Source organism: Eschrichtius robustus, chromosome 18 (assembly GCF_028021215.1).
Source record: "Eschrichtius robustus isolate mEscRob2 chromosome 18, mEscRob2.pri, whole genome shotgun sequence".
NCBI classification, from domain to species: Eukaryota; Metazoa; Chordata; class Mammalia; order Artiodactyla; family Eschrichtiidae; genus Eschrichtius; species Eschrichtius robustus.
The window spans coordinates 70,746,616-70,762,833 of NC_090841.1; the positions used below are offsets into that span (position 1 = coordinate 70,746,616).

General features: G+C 35.9%; 1 protein-coding gene across 1 annotated transcript in view; it reads left to right on the top strand.

Moving 5' to 3' along the window:
• Window positions 1–14,370, top strand: part of TM9SF2 (transmembrane 9 superfamily member 2) — a 58,877-nt gene extending 44,507 nt beyond the window's left edge. Inside the window, exons 13-17 of the mRNA XM_068526699.1 lie at window positions 2,619–2,778; window positions 4,541–4,692; window positions 5,924–6,035; window positions 9,539–9,710; window positions 13,681–14,370. Coding sequence (XP_068382800.1) covers window positions 2,619–2,778; window positions 4,541–4,692; window positions 5,924–6,035; window positions 9,539–9,710; window positions 13,681–13,748 — 664 coding nt within the window. The 3' untranslated portion in view covers window positions 13,749–14,370. The remainder of the gene's footprint in view (window positions 1–2,618; window positions 2,779–4,540; window positions 4,693–5,923; window positions 6,036–9,538; window positions 9,711–13,680) is intronic.
• The last annotated feature ends 1,848 nt before the right edge of the window (window positions 14,371–16,218 follow it).

Here is a 16,218-nt window from a genome sequence, read left to right on the forward strand (position 1 = left end):
AGATTAGAGTAACATATACCAAAAATGAAAAAAACAACCACCAACATAAAAAAACAGAACATCTGTGGTGCTTTGGAAGATAGCTTCTGATATCAAGTATCTGATGTGTGTCTGGTCCTAGAAATAGAACCCAGTTTATCCCCGGCTCACAGATTAATGGAGGGCAAGAACTGACCTCTGAATAATCAGCAGCAATAAAGTAGGCCAAGGGTTAAATCTTGAAGCCAAGACTGTTCCATTTGCAGGCCAGAAATGAAAGAATAGCTGGCATTTTTATACATGATTGGGTTAAATAGTCTCAGCTTTTCACCTCCATTGAAGATTCACATGCCTCTCAGCCATTCATGTTCTATTCAGATTTTTATGCTTTCCTCAAGCCATATCCTTTGTCTTCTTTACCTCTGCTGACAGTTGAAGAAGTGCCCCTCCTTACCAAGACTGTCAGCCACAATTTCCTTTGGAATCTTGCCTTTCAAACATCCCCCCAATCTCTGACATAATCCATTTCTCGCTTTCTCTGTGTTCTGGTCATGTGTTTCATCTCTTCCTACAAATATGCTTACGTTTCCCATATTCTAAAAAGAGCTTCCTATAAGCATCTTCTAGTCTACTGTCTTTATTTCTTTTCAATTTTCAACAAAATGCCTTGAAGAAATAGTTTATACTGCCTTACTCTGATTTTTTTAGCATATATTTACATTGTAAACCCACATAATCTTTTTCCCGCATCACTTTAGTGAACTTCTGTCTAAGGTTACCAAAGATGTTCCCATTTTCAAATTTAGAAACCATTTTTCCTGTCTTTACCTCTTTACATTGTGTAACATTGGAATACCTTTTCCTTGAAACTCCTTCCTTTTTTGCCTTCACAGAAATTATCCTATGCTAGTTTTTTACATCTCTGATCAAACCTTCTCTGATTTATCATCTTCATCCCACCCTTAAAAACAGGTGTTCACCAGGAGATGATGAGGTAAGTAGAGAGAAGGAGAAGAGCCAAGAACCCAAGTCCCCAGGGCACAGGGAATTGGTGATCATCTAGGAAAAGAAGGATCATTTGATAATATGAAATCAATTCATAAAATTTTTTTTATAAATAAGCACCTGCATATAATTATTGCTGTAGGCACAGCAAAATGGCATTTGATAATATTAAAGATTGTTTCCAGATTAAAAAAGAATTTAATGGAGAGAGAAGTGCTCCCTTCTATTAGTAAAAATCTCATCTCTAATTCAAAACCAACATCATTTAATGATGAAACACTAGAGACATTTTCATAAATCACTTTTAGGGCTTCAGTTATTTAAGTTCTAGTTACATTAAGACATGAAACAAAAAGAAAGGTGGAGATTATATTATTACTTATTGGTGACATAATTTGTATACAGAGAACATAAATTTGAGCTATAAACTTGTAGAATTAGTAAAAGAGTTTGGCAGAATGGCTAGATATCAGCTAATATTTCAAGATTATGAATACCACCAGTAGCAAGTGAAACATCTTAATGGAAGTGGTAGTTGTATGGGGAAAAGACTGTATTCACAGGAGTATTAGCAACAGAAAAACTTTGCAACACCTGAAGTAACTTCTCAAAATAGGGACAGTCCATAGGACAAGTCTACAAAGCTTGTTAGAGATACATACAAATTCACCATGTTACCTGATGAGAAGACCAAGTATTGCAAAGGCATTTGGAGAGGTCCTATGGCTGCCAGGACAGAGAACACAGAAGTAGACCATGTATACACAGAAGCATGCTAGACGTGGCATCACCAACCAGAGGAACAATGTAAAATGATGCTGGGACAATTGATTGTCCACATGAAGGGAGAAAAATTCTCTTCTTACCTCACACACATGAAATCAGTTCCAGGTGGATTAAAACCTAAATATAACGGGTGTAACAGTTAGACAAAAATTTAGAAGAGTATTTTTACGAGCCCGGGTTAGGAAAGGCTTTCTTAAGTTACACAGAAGGTAAAGGAAAAAATTGATCACTTTGATAACATTAAAAACTGTGTGTGGCGGGGGGGTATACAGAAGTGATTATAGTATTATTACAGCCATGTTTTAAAAATGTACTCATAGAAGAATGACTGAAAGGGACGAAGTACACACATTCATATGTTTGGGTTCTTAAAAGTCATAAACTAGGAGAAAGGTATTTAACAAGGAGTTATTTGCTGGAGTACATAAATAACTCACATATGTGACTTTGCAAAAAGCCCTGCGACCCAAATGAAAAATGAGCAGTGAATATAACCAGCAAGTCACCAAAGGTAAAACCTAGAAAGCCAACAGACACAAGGATGCTCAGCTGCAGTTGTCAATAGGAAATGCAAATTAAAACAACAAAGTTAACAATCCCAAGCATGATGAAAATATGGAAAGAGGTAAATTTCATAAGCTGCTGATAGGAGTTCAAGCCAGGCAAAACCAATCTGAAGAGCAATTTGGCAGTTTCTACTAAAGTTTTAAATTCACATACCCTTTGACTCAGCAGTTCCACTTTCCTTGTGTGTAACACAGAAATCATGATATTAACTACATATGATTGCTACTATATCATTTTGCTTCCACCTCAGGTTTTACCCAAAAACCTATTGTGTCTTTCAGGATTGTGTTTGCTGACTTCTTTATAATGAATCTGATTCTCTGGGGAGAAGGATCTTCAGCAGCTATTCCTTTTGGGACGTTGGTTGCCATATTGGCTCTTTGGTTCTGCATATCTGTGCCTCTAACATTTATTGGTGCATACTTTGGTTTTAAGAAGAATGTAAGTTTATAGGTGTTAACGTATTCAAATGAATCTCAACTGTGGAAATTAGCATATGCCACCTTAAAAGACATAGGTATCTAAAAGATACAAACTAGTCCTGTGGGATCTGGATTTCATAGAAAATTGATGACTTCCTAGTTTGATTGCAGTCATTCTTAAAATAGTACTCAGAAGAGTGTGGTAGAGAGAGGTTATGGATGTAAACTTAGATTTCAAAGTTTTGTAAGTAAATGGAAATGGAAACTAAAATGGATTAATAGGAAGTGAAATGCTAATTTAAACTAATGAAAAATTTGAATATATTTAAAAATAAATTATTACTTTTTTTAATCTAAAAAGTACATGCATTTTTTTCTTAGCCATAAGTGTTTCTAATCTATATTACTTAACTAAGTAAACTGGGTAAAACTGAGTATGGGTTAAGAAGTGAAGCTGTAACAAAAGTGACTATACAGTAAGAGTAGCAATTTTTTTAATATGTAGCTTTGGAATAAATTTTATATGCTTACCTGCTAATATTTGATTTTAAGAAATAATATAATCAAGTCTCAGTTCCTCAGTCTTTCAGTCTCCACCTCTGCTGCCCCCTTTCTACCCTCAGGCTAAGAGGAAAATGAGAATTCTTCAGTGTCCTCCTCTAACTCCACTTCACTATCTTTGCTCTCCTCTGAAAGTATCTCCACAAGGTTAAGAGAAATTACGTAGTGTAGTACACTTTGTGAGGGGACCTGAAAAAACCCTGGAAGAAACTTTATCTACCTTGACTTTTAAGAGACTTCAGAGTCTCCACTGCACCTACCATGCCAGGCTACTGAAAGATTTTTCAGTTCTTTGGCATTTTGTTTAACTTAAGACTTAAAATCTATATAGCATAAGTAGTAAACTGATACGGTTTGAAATTTTTTTTAATTACGTAGATTAAATAAGTACTTAAAATTCTAAAAATATAAAAATTGAAGAACGATTTAGTGGTTCTCTGCCTATATACACATACACCTACATGTAAAATAATCTAGTCCACAGGAGTATAATCTCAATGAGAATATCAAGTTTTAAATTTTGGTATGTCATCACAAAAACTATAGAAGTATGTTTTTGAACTTTTTTGCAAGAAAATGAATTTCTACATATGTACTCTTTTTTCCTCTTATGTAACTGTTTAGGTACTTTAGGTTCCATTTGTTTTTATACTACCATATAATGTGTTACGAAAGGGAGAATAATTGAGAACATCACCAATAACTTAGGATTATAAAGCTTCATAGAGCCATTCATTATCTTCTTCGTGTTCTTAAGTCTTAGTAAAGTTGAGCAATTTTAATAAAGATGACATTGTCCATCTCCAAAAAAAATACATTGACCACAGTTTCAGAACCAGCTGATTTCTTACAGCAAGTATGTAATTAAAAGGAAAAACCTAACTCTACCTTTTTATTAAGTACTATTTTCTGAGTACTATATTATCTCCTCCTGTGTGTTTCTTACTTTGTCTAAAGCCATTAGTCATTGGATCACTGCTGGAAACAGTGGTGGCTTGTTCCAGAAGACAGACTGAATATTGTACCTGGTGGTGTCTGGTTTGTTGCTTCTAAATACAAATGTCACTTGGATGACTCAGGTAGACTTGTATCGCCATTTGTGTCAGCATGGAAGCTGAGAAAAAGCAGGCAAATAATCTAGTACAGAGAAGAATTTTTTCCTCTCTGTACTAGATTATAGATATATAATTATGAATCCTTTCTTTTGTTTTTTTCTGAAGGCCATTGAACACCCAGTTCGAACCAATCAGATTCCACGTCAAATTCCTGAACAGTCCTTCTACACAAAGCCGTTACCTGGTATTATCATGGGAGGGATTTTGCCCTTTGGGTGCATCTTTATACAGCTTTTCTTCATTCTGAATAGTATTTGGTAAGCTAAGGACTAAGTCAAGTCCTCTTATTCCCATTCCCATTATATGTAGTACTAGCTTTCTCTTTTTGTTTATATGGATTACTATTTATACCTTATAAATGTAAGCCATTCTCCAATTATCGGAAATCTTAAGAGACAAAAGGTTATTTTATCTTTTCAGTGTGAGAAAGAATAATTGTGATAAGTTATTATTAATCAAGGGCTTATTATTTCTTACTCTTACTTAATTCTCAGACCTCTGTAAGGTGGGTATTATGCCATTTTACAGAGGTGAAAATGAGATTCTGGAGGTTAAGTAATTTGCCTGTGTCACACAGCTACATTTTCTGTATGACAGAAAATTAACCTAAATCTCTCCAAACCTGTGCTCTTTAGTAAGTCATCTGTATGTAGTGCTTCAGAGAAGATACTCTGAGCTCTTGATAGAGGGGATTCAAGCCAGCATATTGGAGAAAGGGTTGAGCTAGACAGCCTTCAAAGTCGTTTCTTGGGCATTCCCTGGTGGTCCAGTGGTTAGGACTCTGCACTTTCACTGCTGAGGGCCCAGGGAACTAAGATCCCACAAGCCGCATGGCACAGCCAAAGGGGGGAAAAAAAAATTACAAAGTCGTTTCTTATCCCAAGATCCCTTCACTCTCTGATTTCTTGTTTGAATGGGAAAGCACGTAGTGGCAATTTTGAGCCTCACTGTTAGGGTGTGTACATTGCAGTATATTATGATCCTTATTTGATCGCATTGACATATGTTACAGAAAGTACCAAGGTCCCAGGTAGCATTGTTAGAACTAAATTGGAGCTTTTTAGTGATTAGAACTTGTCTTTCATTCCTGACTGTTAGTGTTTTTTCCAAATTCAACTGATTTTTATCATATATGATAGAAAACAATATGTACCAAATGTAACCTTTTCTTAGTTTGGCTCTGTCTTCACATTAATTTTATCAAATTTGTCTGACTCACCAGTAGACAGATGGGCTAAGCATATTTGAATAAATAAGAGTTTCAGGTTCTCCCTGAACAGGAAGGCAGAGTCCAATAGCACTGCTGCATCCTTCCTCCCCCTGCCCCATCCCCGCCCCATCACTGTCTAAATCTATGAGAATTTGTCTTTGATTAGTTGGGAGAAAAAGCAAACATTTTCAGTTCAAGAAAAATGAGAAGAAGATTTTGTCATTTTCTGTGTCAAAGAGGAAATATTTATAGCTTCATCTTGATATGTTTGATTATAGGTCACACCAGATGTATTACATGTTTGGCTTCCTGTTCCTGGTGTTTATCATTTTGGTTATTACCTGTTCTGAAGCAACTATACTTCTTTGCTATTTCCACCTATGTGCAGAGGTATGTATTAGCAATATTCAATTACGTTAATTTGTGGACAGTATTTATAATTTTGGCATAAGGCCACTTTGAATACTATTACAGTAAGACCCCTACATACGAACGAGTTGTGTTTCAAGAGCGCGTTCATAAGTCCAGTTTGCTCATAAGTCCAACAAAGTTAGCCTAGGTACCCAACTAACACAGTCGGCTGTATAGTACTGTACTGTAATGGGTTTATAATACTTTTCACACAAATAATACATAAAAAAACAAACACACAAAAAAAGAAAACATTTTTAATCTTACAGTACAGTACCTTGAAAAGTACACTAGTACAGTACAACAGCTGGCATACAGGGGCTGGCATGGAATGAACAGGCAAGAAGAGTTACTGACTGGAGGAGGGAGAGGAGGTGGGAGGTGGTAGAGCCGAAGGATCGTCAGCAGTAGGAGACGGAGGGCAAGCTGCAGTTTCACTCACGCCTGACGCTGATGGCACAGGTGCTGGTTCCTTGCTGGAACCAGATGCACGTTCGCATCTTTGAAAGTTCTCAACTTGAAGGTTCATATGTAGGGGACTTAACAGTAATTGAAGTAATTTCTGTAAATATGTGTTATTAAGGTAGAAATTGACCTGTATTCCTAAATCGAATGTAGCCTTCTTTAAGATTGAATTAAGATAGTATCCTAATTCAGTATATTTATTTATTTAGAGCTTAACTTTAAAATGTTAATTTCCTGAGAATAACACATTTTGCTGAATTTTTATTCTTTAACTGTCTGACTTTAAAATTAATATTCTTTTTTTGTGATACAGACACTTGTAGACTGAAAATTTAGTGAAAATAAACATTTTAAGTGGAAAAATTTATTAAAACATTTCAGAGATTACATTGTTATGAGTTATATACTTGGCAGCATGGTGATGTGTGTTGGTGTCCTTAGGTCACTTCTAAAGATTTAGATTGTGTTAAATCATTCTTTCATAGTTGTTTTCTATACGGGAGATAAAATCTGACTTTGTTAAACTTGAGACGCTTTTTTAAAAATTGAGATTAAGTTCACATAACATGAAATCAACCATTTTAAAGTGAACAATTCAGTGGCACTTACTACATATACAGTGTTGTGCACCCACTGTCTCTGTCTCAAAATATTTTCATCAACCCTAAATAAAATCCCGTACCCATTAAGTAGTTACTTCCCGTTCTTCTCTCCCCTTCAGACCCTGGCAACCACCAATCTGCTTCTGTCTCTGCAGAGTTATCTGTTCTGGGTATTTCATGTAAATGGAATCATACATTATGTGTGACCTTTTGTGTCTGCCTTCCTTCACTTAGCAGAATGTTTTAAGGTTCATCACACTGTAGCATGAATCAGTGCTTCATTCCTTTTTATAGCCGAGTAATATTCCATTGCATAGATAGATGTACTCCAGTTTGTTTATTCATTCATTCATTGATGGACATTAGGCTTGTTTCCACCTTTTGGTTATTGTGAATAGTGCTGCTATGAACATTCGTGTACAAATATTTATTTGGGTACCTGTTTCCAGTTCTTTGGGGTATATATGTTGGAGTGGTATTGCTGAGTCATATGGTAATTCTTTGTTTAACTTTTTGAGGAACCATCAAACTGTTTTTTTCCACAGTGGCTGCACCATTTTACATTCCTACTAGCAATGCACAAGTGTTCCAGTTTCTCTACATCCTTGCCAATACCTGCTATTTTCTGGGTTTTTAAATTGTAGCCATCCTAGAAGGTGTGAAGTGGTATCTCATTGTGGTTTTGATTTTCATTTCCCCAATGACTAATGATGATGAGCATATTTTCTTGGGTATCTTGTTTGGTGAAATGTCTAATTCCTTTGCCCATTTGTAAGTTGGGTTGTTTATCTTTTTGTTTAATTGTTAGAGTTCTTTCTATATTCTGGATACTAGACCTTTATCAGATATATGATTTGTAAATTTTTTCTCCCATTCTGTAGGCTGTCTTTTCACTTTCTTCATGATGTCTTTTGCACCAAACTTTTAATTTTGAGGGTCTGATTTATCTATTTTTTTCTTTTGTTTCTAAGAATTCATTGCTTAAATCCAAGGTCATGAAGATTTACCCCCATGTTTTCTTCCAAGTGTATAGTTTTAGGTCATTGATCCATTTTGAATTAATTTTTGTATGTGGTATTAGTTAGGGGTCCAACTTCATTCTTTTGCATGTGGCTATCCAGTTTTCCCAGCACCTTTTGTTGAAGAAATTATTCTTTCCTCATTAAATGGCCTTGGCAACCTTGTTGAAAACACATTGGCCCATAGATGTGTGGGTTTATTTCTGGAGTCTCAATTCTGTTCCAGTGGTATATATGCTGTTTTTATGCCAACACCACACTGTTTTGATTACCATGGCTTCGTATTAAGTTTTGAAATTGGGAAGGGTAAGTCTTCCAACCTTGTTCTTCTTTTTGAAGATTATGTTGGCTCTTTAGGGCCCTTTGCAATTTCATATGACTCTGAGAATTGGCTTTTTCATTTTTGCTAAGAAGGTTGTTGGAATTTTGATAGGGATTTCATTGAATCTGTAGGTTGCTTTGGAGAGTGTTGCCATCTTAACAATATTAAGTATTCTAATCCGTGAAAACAGATGGCTTTCCATTTATTTAAATCATCTTTAATTTTTTTTTAGCAGTGTTTTGTAGTTTTCAGTGTACAAATCTTTCACCTCCTTGGTTAAATTTATTCCTAGGTATTTTTTTCTTTTGGATGCTGCTGTAAATGGAATAATTGTTTAAACTTCCTTTTCTGGATCGTTCATTGTCAGTATATGAAAACACTGATTTTCATGTTGATCTTGTACCCTGCAACTTTGCTGAATTCATTTATTAGTTGTAGTAGTGTTCGTGTGTGGATTCTTTAGGATTTGCTAATCTTGGTGTGCTTTTGAAATATATATGTATTTTTTACATATTCCAAAGGGTAAGATAGTGAAGTATCTTTTAGAAGATCTCCTGCTAAGCTGTAAGCCACTTTATGTAAAAGTAAGAGAAGCTGTATTTAAAAACCTACCTTATATAAATTGTTAGTAATAACTAAAAATGGGTTTCAACCAGGTTTTTTTTTTTTTTTGAGGATAATCTTCTTCCTAACATAGAGATGACTAGACTATAAGTAATACTAATTTTGAATTATGTAACTAAGCTCTTCGTATATTTCTTTTCTTTTTGGGAAACATACATTTTAAAATATAGCCTAATGCTTCATTATTCATAAACTGTTTAAGATTTTTCTACACGTTTTTAGCCAGTCTTTAAGTAGTTCCATCAAAGCTAGAGGGTGCTTCTCAGCACCTTTAGTGAGGAGGGAAATTGGCAAAGTTCAGTGTGAGAAAGAGACTGGAACCAATAGCAAAAATTAGGCTTGGGGCGCTATTTCACTTAGCTGTGTTTGCTTTATAACTTTATTCTACTGCACGTTATCTATTAATTGGAAAGTAATTCTTGATCTTTCATTTTTTTCTTTTCTACCCAGGATTATCATTGGCAATGGCGTTCATTCCTTACCAGTGGCTTTACTGCAGTTTATTTCTTAATATATGCAATACACTACTTCTTTTCAAAACTGCAAATCACAGGAACAGCAAGTACAATTCTGTACTTTGGTTATACCATGATAATGGTTTTGATCTTCTTTCTTTTTACAGGTAAGAATTAGAACGAGTTATTTTTAGTTAATAAGTTTTTAGGCAGATTATAATTATTTTAACTTGCATCCAAATTACAAGCTCTTAGGCACATTACAATTACATGAAAGCTTGTGCTACTCAGTGCTCCTGTATTTAGTTTTGAGCGCAGCTAAGCATAGTTTGGTCTGCCTCCCTGTGAGGTGAATATCAGTAAACCGAAGGTGAGAAAACAGAACCTAAGGGGAGGAGACTAAACGGGGTCCATTGTTGTGCTGCAAGTACAGGGGCATCTCAACCAGTAGTTCTCAAGGTTTTCCCCTGTTAATCTCTTTTTTTTTTTTTTTTTTTAATTTTATTTATTTATTTATGGCTGTGTTGGGTCTTCGTTTCTGTGCGAGGGCTTTCTCTAGTTGCGGCAAGTGGGGGCCGCTCTTCATCGCGGCGCGCGGGCCTCTCACTATCGCGGCCTCTCTTGTTGCGGAGCGCAGGCTCAGTAACCGTGGCTCACGGGCCTAGTTGCTCCGCGGCATGCGGGATCCTCCCAGACCAGGGCTCGAACCCGTGTCCCCTGCATTGGCAGGCAGATTCTCAACCACTGCGCCACCAGGGAAGTCCCCCCTGTTAATCTCTTAATGGAACAGTCTTGCTTCTGCTCATTTCAGAAATAGCATAAAAAGCTCTAACTACCTAAGTTTAGGAGTAAGTAGAAATTGAGGCGGTGAAGTCAAGATGAGATTGAGAATAAATGATATCAAGAAAAGATAATCATAGGACATCCCTTATTCTAGAAGTTTTAAACTACAGGTTTATATCTCCACTTTAAAATCCAAGTACCTAATGGGATACAGCGTGCTTTATATTGGTATTTCTATGTGTATATCTTCTCTGTCCACCTAGATAAGTTTTCTGTATCTCAGAGCCCTGTGGGTGCTTGGTCAGCATTTGTGGAAGGACTACACCAAAAAAAAAAAAAAAAAACAAAGACTGGGGGGACCTTTCTTTGTCATAAAAAATGTACATGTAAAATTTTATCTAAGATTGTGTTGCATGCTATGTCAGGAAATATAGGAGTCGAAAAGAAAAAAACTTTAAAAAAAAATTTTTTTTTTAAGTTTTTATTTATTTTTGGCTGCACGGCATGTGGGATCTTAGTTCCCCGACCAGGGATCAAACCCGTGCCCCCTGCATTGGAAGCACGGAGTCTTAACCACTGGACCTCCAGGGAAGTCCCAGAAAAAAACTTTCTAAAAAATTAGAACTTTTCTATTTTTTACTCATCTGTTAACATTTAAGAAAATTAGGTAGAGTTTTGAAGTGCCCCTGTTGCTATGTCAGTATGTAACAAGCTTTAGGCACTTACATCAATTCTGTACTGCAGGTCATTCATTGGTCAGACATAGTGGGGTAGAAGTTGGGGGGTGCATATCTTGAATGCTATGTGATAGATTTAGGTCCATAGCCATAAGTCTTAATAAATGTCTGTAAAACAGTCATAGCCTGTGAAACAAGGATTACTGTTTTTGTGCATCTGTATCTGTGTCCATGCATGCATATATAGAGTAATTTATTCCTTGTTACACACAAAAAATAATGATCTTGGTGAATGTCTTGTTGTTTTTCCAGGCATATGTTACAATGATAATTTAACCATCACCTGAACTTTATTGTTCTTGATTTTTAAAGTGTCATATTTTTACTTATTTAGAGTAAAACAAATTTTGTAATCTAAATTCTGGAGCCACATCAAATTGAATCAACCAGTTAAGCCAGTAACTTTCAGTGTATTTCACTTTGTGGAAAAGGTTCTCTACATAGGAGTGCTGAGCCCTTTCAGTGTCTTGAATTTTTCTGAAGTGGGGATATCCGTATTTATTTCAGGACTCTGAACTGACAGCTTTTATTTAAGTCAATCTATTATACAAGACAAAATAATTGTTCTGTCACATAAGGAAAGATGCCACTTTTAGTATGTATACTATATCTATTCAATGTTAAGAACAAAATAAAATACTAGAAGTATTTTGTTAAGAACAAAATAAACTTAACTTTCTTAGGGTTGCTAGAATGATGATAAAATGTTTTTTCTCATCTTAAAATAACCTTTTATTATCTTGAAGTTCTTGCTAACCATAAGATTGTTTAAATATATTTATGTTTTCACCATTACTTTTCCGAAATTAACCCCAACCTCTTCCCAAGTCTTAATAATGACCCTTTGAATATCCAAAAGGTGTATTTGTGTGTCCTCCAAAACACACGCAGTGTGCATGACATGCACAGAGTAGGTACTCGGTACATGTATGATGTGAGAATAATAACATTCATAACTTCTGTAGTAATGGCCCATGTATAGTCTCTTGACTTAGAAAATCTACTTTAATACTTTCTGTTTATATTACATTTAAAACAATGGTGAAAACTGTTGGAACTTTAAAGGTAAAACTTCCACAAGGGGCATGTATGTATCTCCTTCTGTATTCTTCTGCACCCCTACCTAGTGACTATTTCTCAGGGGGTAATCTTGGGAAAAAAGCTATGCCTCAGCTTTAAAAATGTGTTAGTTTCACAATTTAGAATATATTCTCTTAAAACGGAGTCTCTGAATTTATGTTTAGTAAATCTAAGCATGGTATAGTTTATAAGAATGCTACACTTGAAGTCAGAAAAAGTGAATTTGAATTCTGGCCTTTCTTACCAGCCACAGGCCATTAGACAGTTACGTAACTCCTTGGAGCCTCATTTTTGTCACCTGTCTAGCATTCAGATTTTTTGGCATGTAGAGGGACGAAAATACCTGAAAATTAAGGCGTGTATTTTTTCATGAATCATCTCATTTACTCTACATAACAGTCTATGGAGATAGGGCAGATAAAATTATCCCTCTTAAATAAGATAAAGAAATGGGCTTGGAGATTCCAGGTGTCTAATCCAAAGATGATACACACAGCTCGTGACAGAGCTGCTCTGTCCTCCAGTACCACACCACCTCTCATTTCAGAGGGGGTGTGCCTTTGTTACTATTCTAATCATATCACTTTCAACACTTTGTAAAATCTTTTTGAGTTATTTTATTGTAATTCTTTGAAAACTGATCATTCCCGCTAACTGTACTTAGAAAATATCCCCATTTAATTACTCTGTGAATCTGATATTCTGATATTTAAGCCATTCATATCATATGTTGAATTAATTAAAATGGCAGTTTTCCGTTTTGTGTTAAGAAAATATTCTTTCTGACTTACTTCACTCTGTATGACAGACTCTAGGTCCATCCCCCTCACTACAAATAACTCAATTTCATTTCTTTTTTATGGCTGAGTAATATTCCATTGTATATGTACCACATCTGCTTTATCCATTCATCTGTCGATGGGCATTTAGGCAGCTTCCATGTCCTGGCTATTGTAAATAGTGCTGCAATGAACATTGTGGTACATGTCTCTTTTTGAATTATGGTTTTCGCAGGGTATATGCCCAGTAGTGGTATTGCTGCGCTGGGTCGTAAGGTAGTTCTGTTTTTAGTTTTTTAAGGAAGGGTGAGAGGGAGGTGCAAGAGGGAGGGGATATGGGGATATATGTATACATATAGCTGATTCACTTTGTCATACAGCAACATTGTAAAGCGATTATACTCCCAAAAAAGACGTGGGGAAAAAAAATGAAAATATTCTTAAATAGAAAAGAAAAATTGGCATCCTTTTCATCTTCAATTTTAGCCTTTTCCATGTAATAAGAAAAAGAATATATTACAGAAAGCGTTCAGTAATCGTATAGCATAAAAAGTTTTTTCTATCAGTTTCTGAAAGAAATTTGATTTGAATTCTGTATCTTTCAAAAAAGTTCACGGATCTATGGTATATTCCTGTTAAGTAATGATTTATAGTTTTGTGGCTTTTTTTTAAGGAACCAATCATTTTAAGCCTGTATTTTTGTGTAAATCATGAAGCTGCCTTTGAAAAGGGATTTATTTTTGTTTTTTCTTTTATAGGAACAATTGGCTTCTTTGCATGCTTTTGGTTTGTTACCAAAATATACAGTGTGGTGAAGGTTGACTGAAGAAGCCCCGTGTGTCCAGTTAAAACAGAAATAAATTAAATTCTTCATCAACAAAGACCTGTTTTTGTGACTACCTTGAGTTTTATCAGACTTATTGGCCTAGTAATCCTTCAGAAACAACATAATTCTAAATACACCTCTCCCCATACACCTGTCTCCACAGAATGTATTATCAACACTAAAACATTTGTATTGTGATTTGATTAAGTATATTTTCAGTTGTTCTCAGTGAAGAGCAAATTTAAATATTATGTGCATTTGTAAATATAATAGCTATAAAATTTTCAGTACTCTAATGACAAAGTAGAAGAGGCCATATTAAACAATACTGACGAAATACAGGACAGTTCATTGTAAATAGGATTTTCTAGGCTTGGTAGGTGGAAAGAATTATTTTTCTTTGAAGGAAGTAACTTTTTATCATGGTAATTTTGAAGGATAATTCGTATGATGTGTATTGGGGGGATGTGGCTTTTAAAAAAATCTTGTCTTGGTTGTAACTGTTCATATCTTCTTTTCTGTGTTGACGTCATTATTCCCATGGTATTGGCCTTTTAAACTATGTGCCTCTGAGTCTTTCAATTTATAAAATTCTTATCTTAATAAATATTGTAAAAACGTCTTCATTGCATATTCATGGAGATTCTGTAAATACAAATCCATTTACCAACGGTGTTTTTAATGATTTATACTATTATGTCAGATTTTACTGATTTTTGCTAATGTAATACTTTCTGAGTTTAGAGCTAAATGAAATTCCAGTCTCCTGGGCTTTGTAACAAAACTAAAATTTTTCACTATTAGGCAGTAACAGAAATTTTAATCATGCAGATCTAGCCAGATAAATTATGTAAGTATAGTAGTTAATATGAGCCTTACTGCATTGCCATTAAGAATTTCATATTTTTTACCTGTTTTTCAAAATACAGTATTTTTTATTTTTTTAAAAAGTCAGTTTTTATGATCTGTACATTAACAATGACTAGCGATTCTTCTTCTTTATGATTACATTGTCTTAATTTGGATTTCCTAGAGTTAAGAAATAACCGTGTTGCAGCATGTTGACTGGGACTGTCTCATGTATGGCAGTAAACTAAGCAGGTGGGGCTGGGTTAGCCGCACTGTGGAGAGTTCCCTGTTTCCTGCTTCAGCAGTGCTCGGGTGGAAGGAGCTGGGGACTCAGAATCCATCCCATGGTTCTGCCGCTGAGCCAGGGCCCTGCCACAGGGTCCCCTCTCAGTGGCCATCACCACCATGACTCCTCTGCCTTGGATGATGTGGCTTTGGAGAACTGGCCAACTCCTTGAGGAGGGACATGTTGAGTAACTGTGGAAGCTGCAGAACCGAGGTCACAGAACCTTCTTTCCAGGACATCAAGAAAGCAGATGGTAAGGACTGGGAACACCTGAGTGCCGTGGGAAAGTGTGAATCAGTTACACTTCCAGTAAATTGCACATCAGTAATTGCACAAACTAGCTGCCATCAAAAATGACTCTCCCCCTCCCCCATTCATATGACTTCCTTGAGACCCATTACATGAATTTATCAGAGAACTGGGCAGTCAACCTGTGCAGGATGGGGGCCCAGGAATCTGGTGTTTTTGACAAACACACCCTGGGAGGCAGTGACAACTGGAGCTGAGGTTCAGGCTGGCTTCCCTAGAGCTATGGGAGTGGCTTTGGACCATCACCAATGCAGTGTTGCATCATTGGGTTACCTCTGACCATTCTAGAGGGAGTGCACCCACCTTTGTAAACCTGCCGTGTGTGTGTGTGCGTGCGCTTGTGTGTAAAAAGGGAGTAGAGGTGATGTGGAAGGGACACAGGTGTTAGATGGGGTGTGTGTGTTTCAGCCCTGCTCTACCACTAATGAGCAGATCCCTTCCAATATAAAGCCCTTGACTAAAGTATTCCCTTTCCATCCTCAGAATTCATAATAATTTTTTCAGTACTGGTGTTTGACAGTTCTGTTATTGTCTTAAATATTACTCAAATTATTGTATAACTTTGCAGGCTTATCCTTGCAAATAGATCACGCACTTCTCAAGGGCAGGAACCACTACTTGTATCATCTTCGGTTCAGGCCCATGGCATAACAGGACTTTGCATGTCGTAGGCGTATATTTGCCGTTTGAAACTAAGAATTTAAATAAGTGATACTGATTTTAAATATTTAAATTATTTGATATAACGATATAAAGACACTATTTCAATTTTTTGTTTAGCTCTCAGATTCCAGAATGTGGGGTTTTGATTCTGTAAAATTTTGCATTTTAATGTGCTTCCAGCAACATCGTCTTGTACACTTGTTCTATGTTCATTGACAGTTGTTAAAACAAATCAGCACTGGCAGAACTTGGCCAGCTTCTCTCTACACTTAGTTTGAACTGTTACCCATGGAATCAGCTCAAACGTAAAGCTACAAAGAGGCTAATTGAAATCAGAATGCTGGGTCATTTCTCATTCAAGTA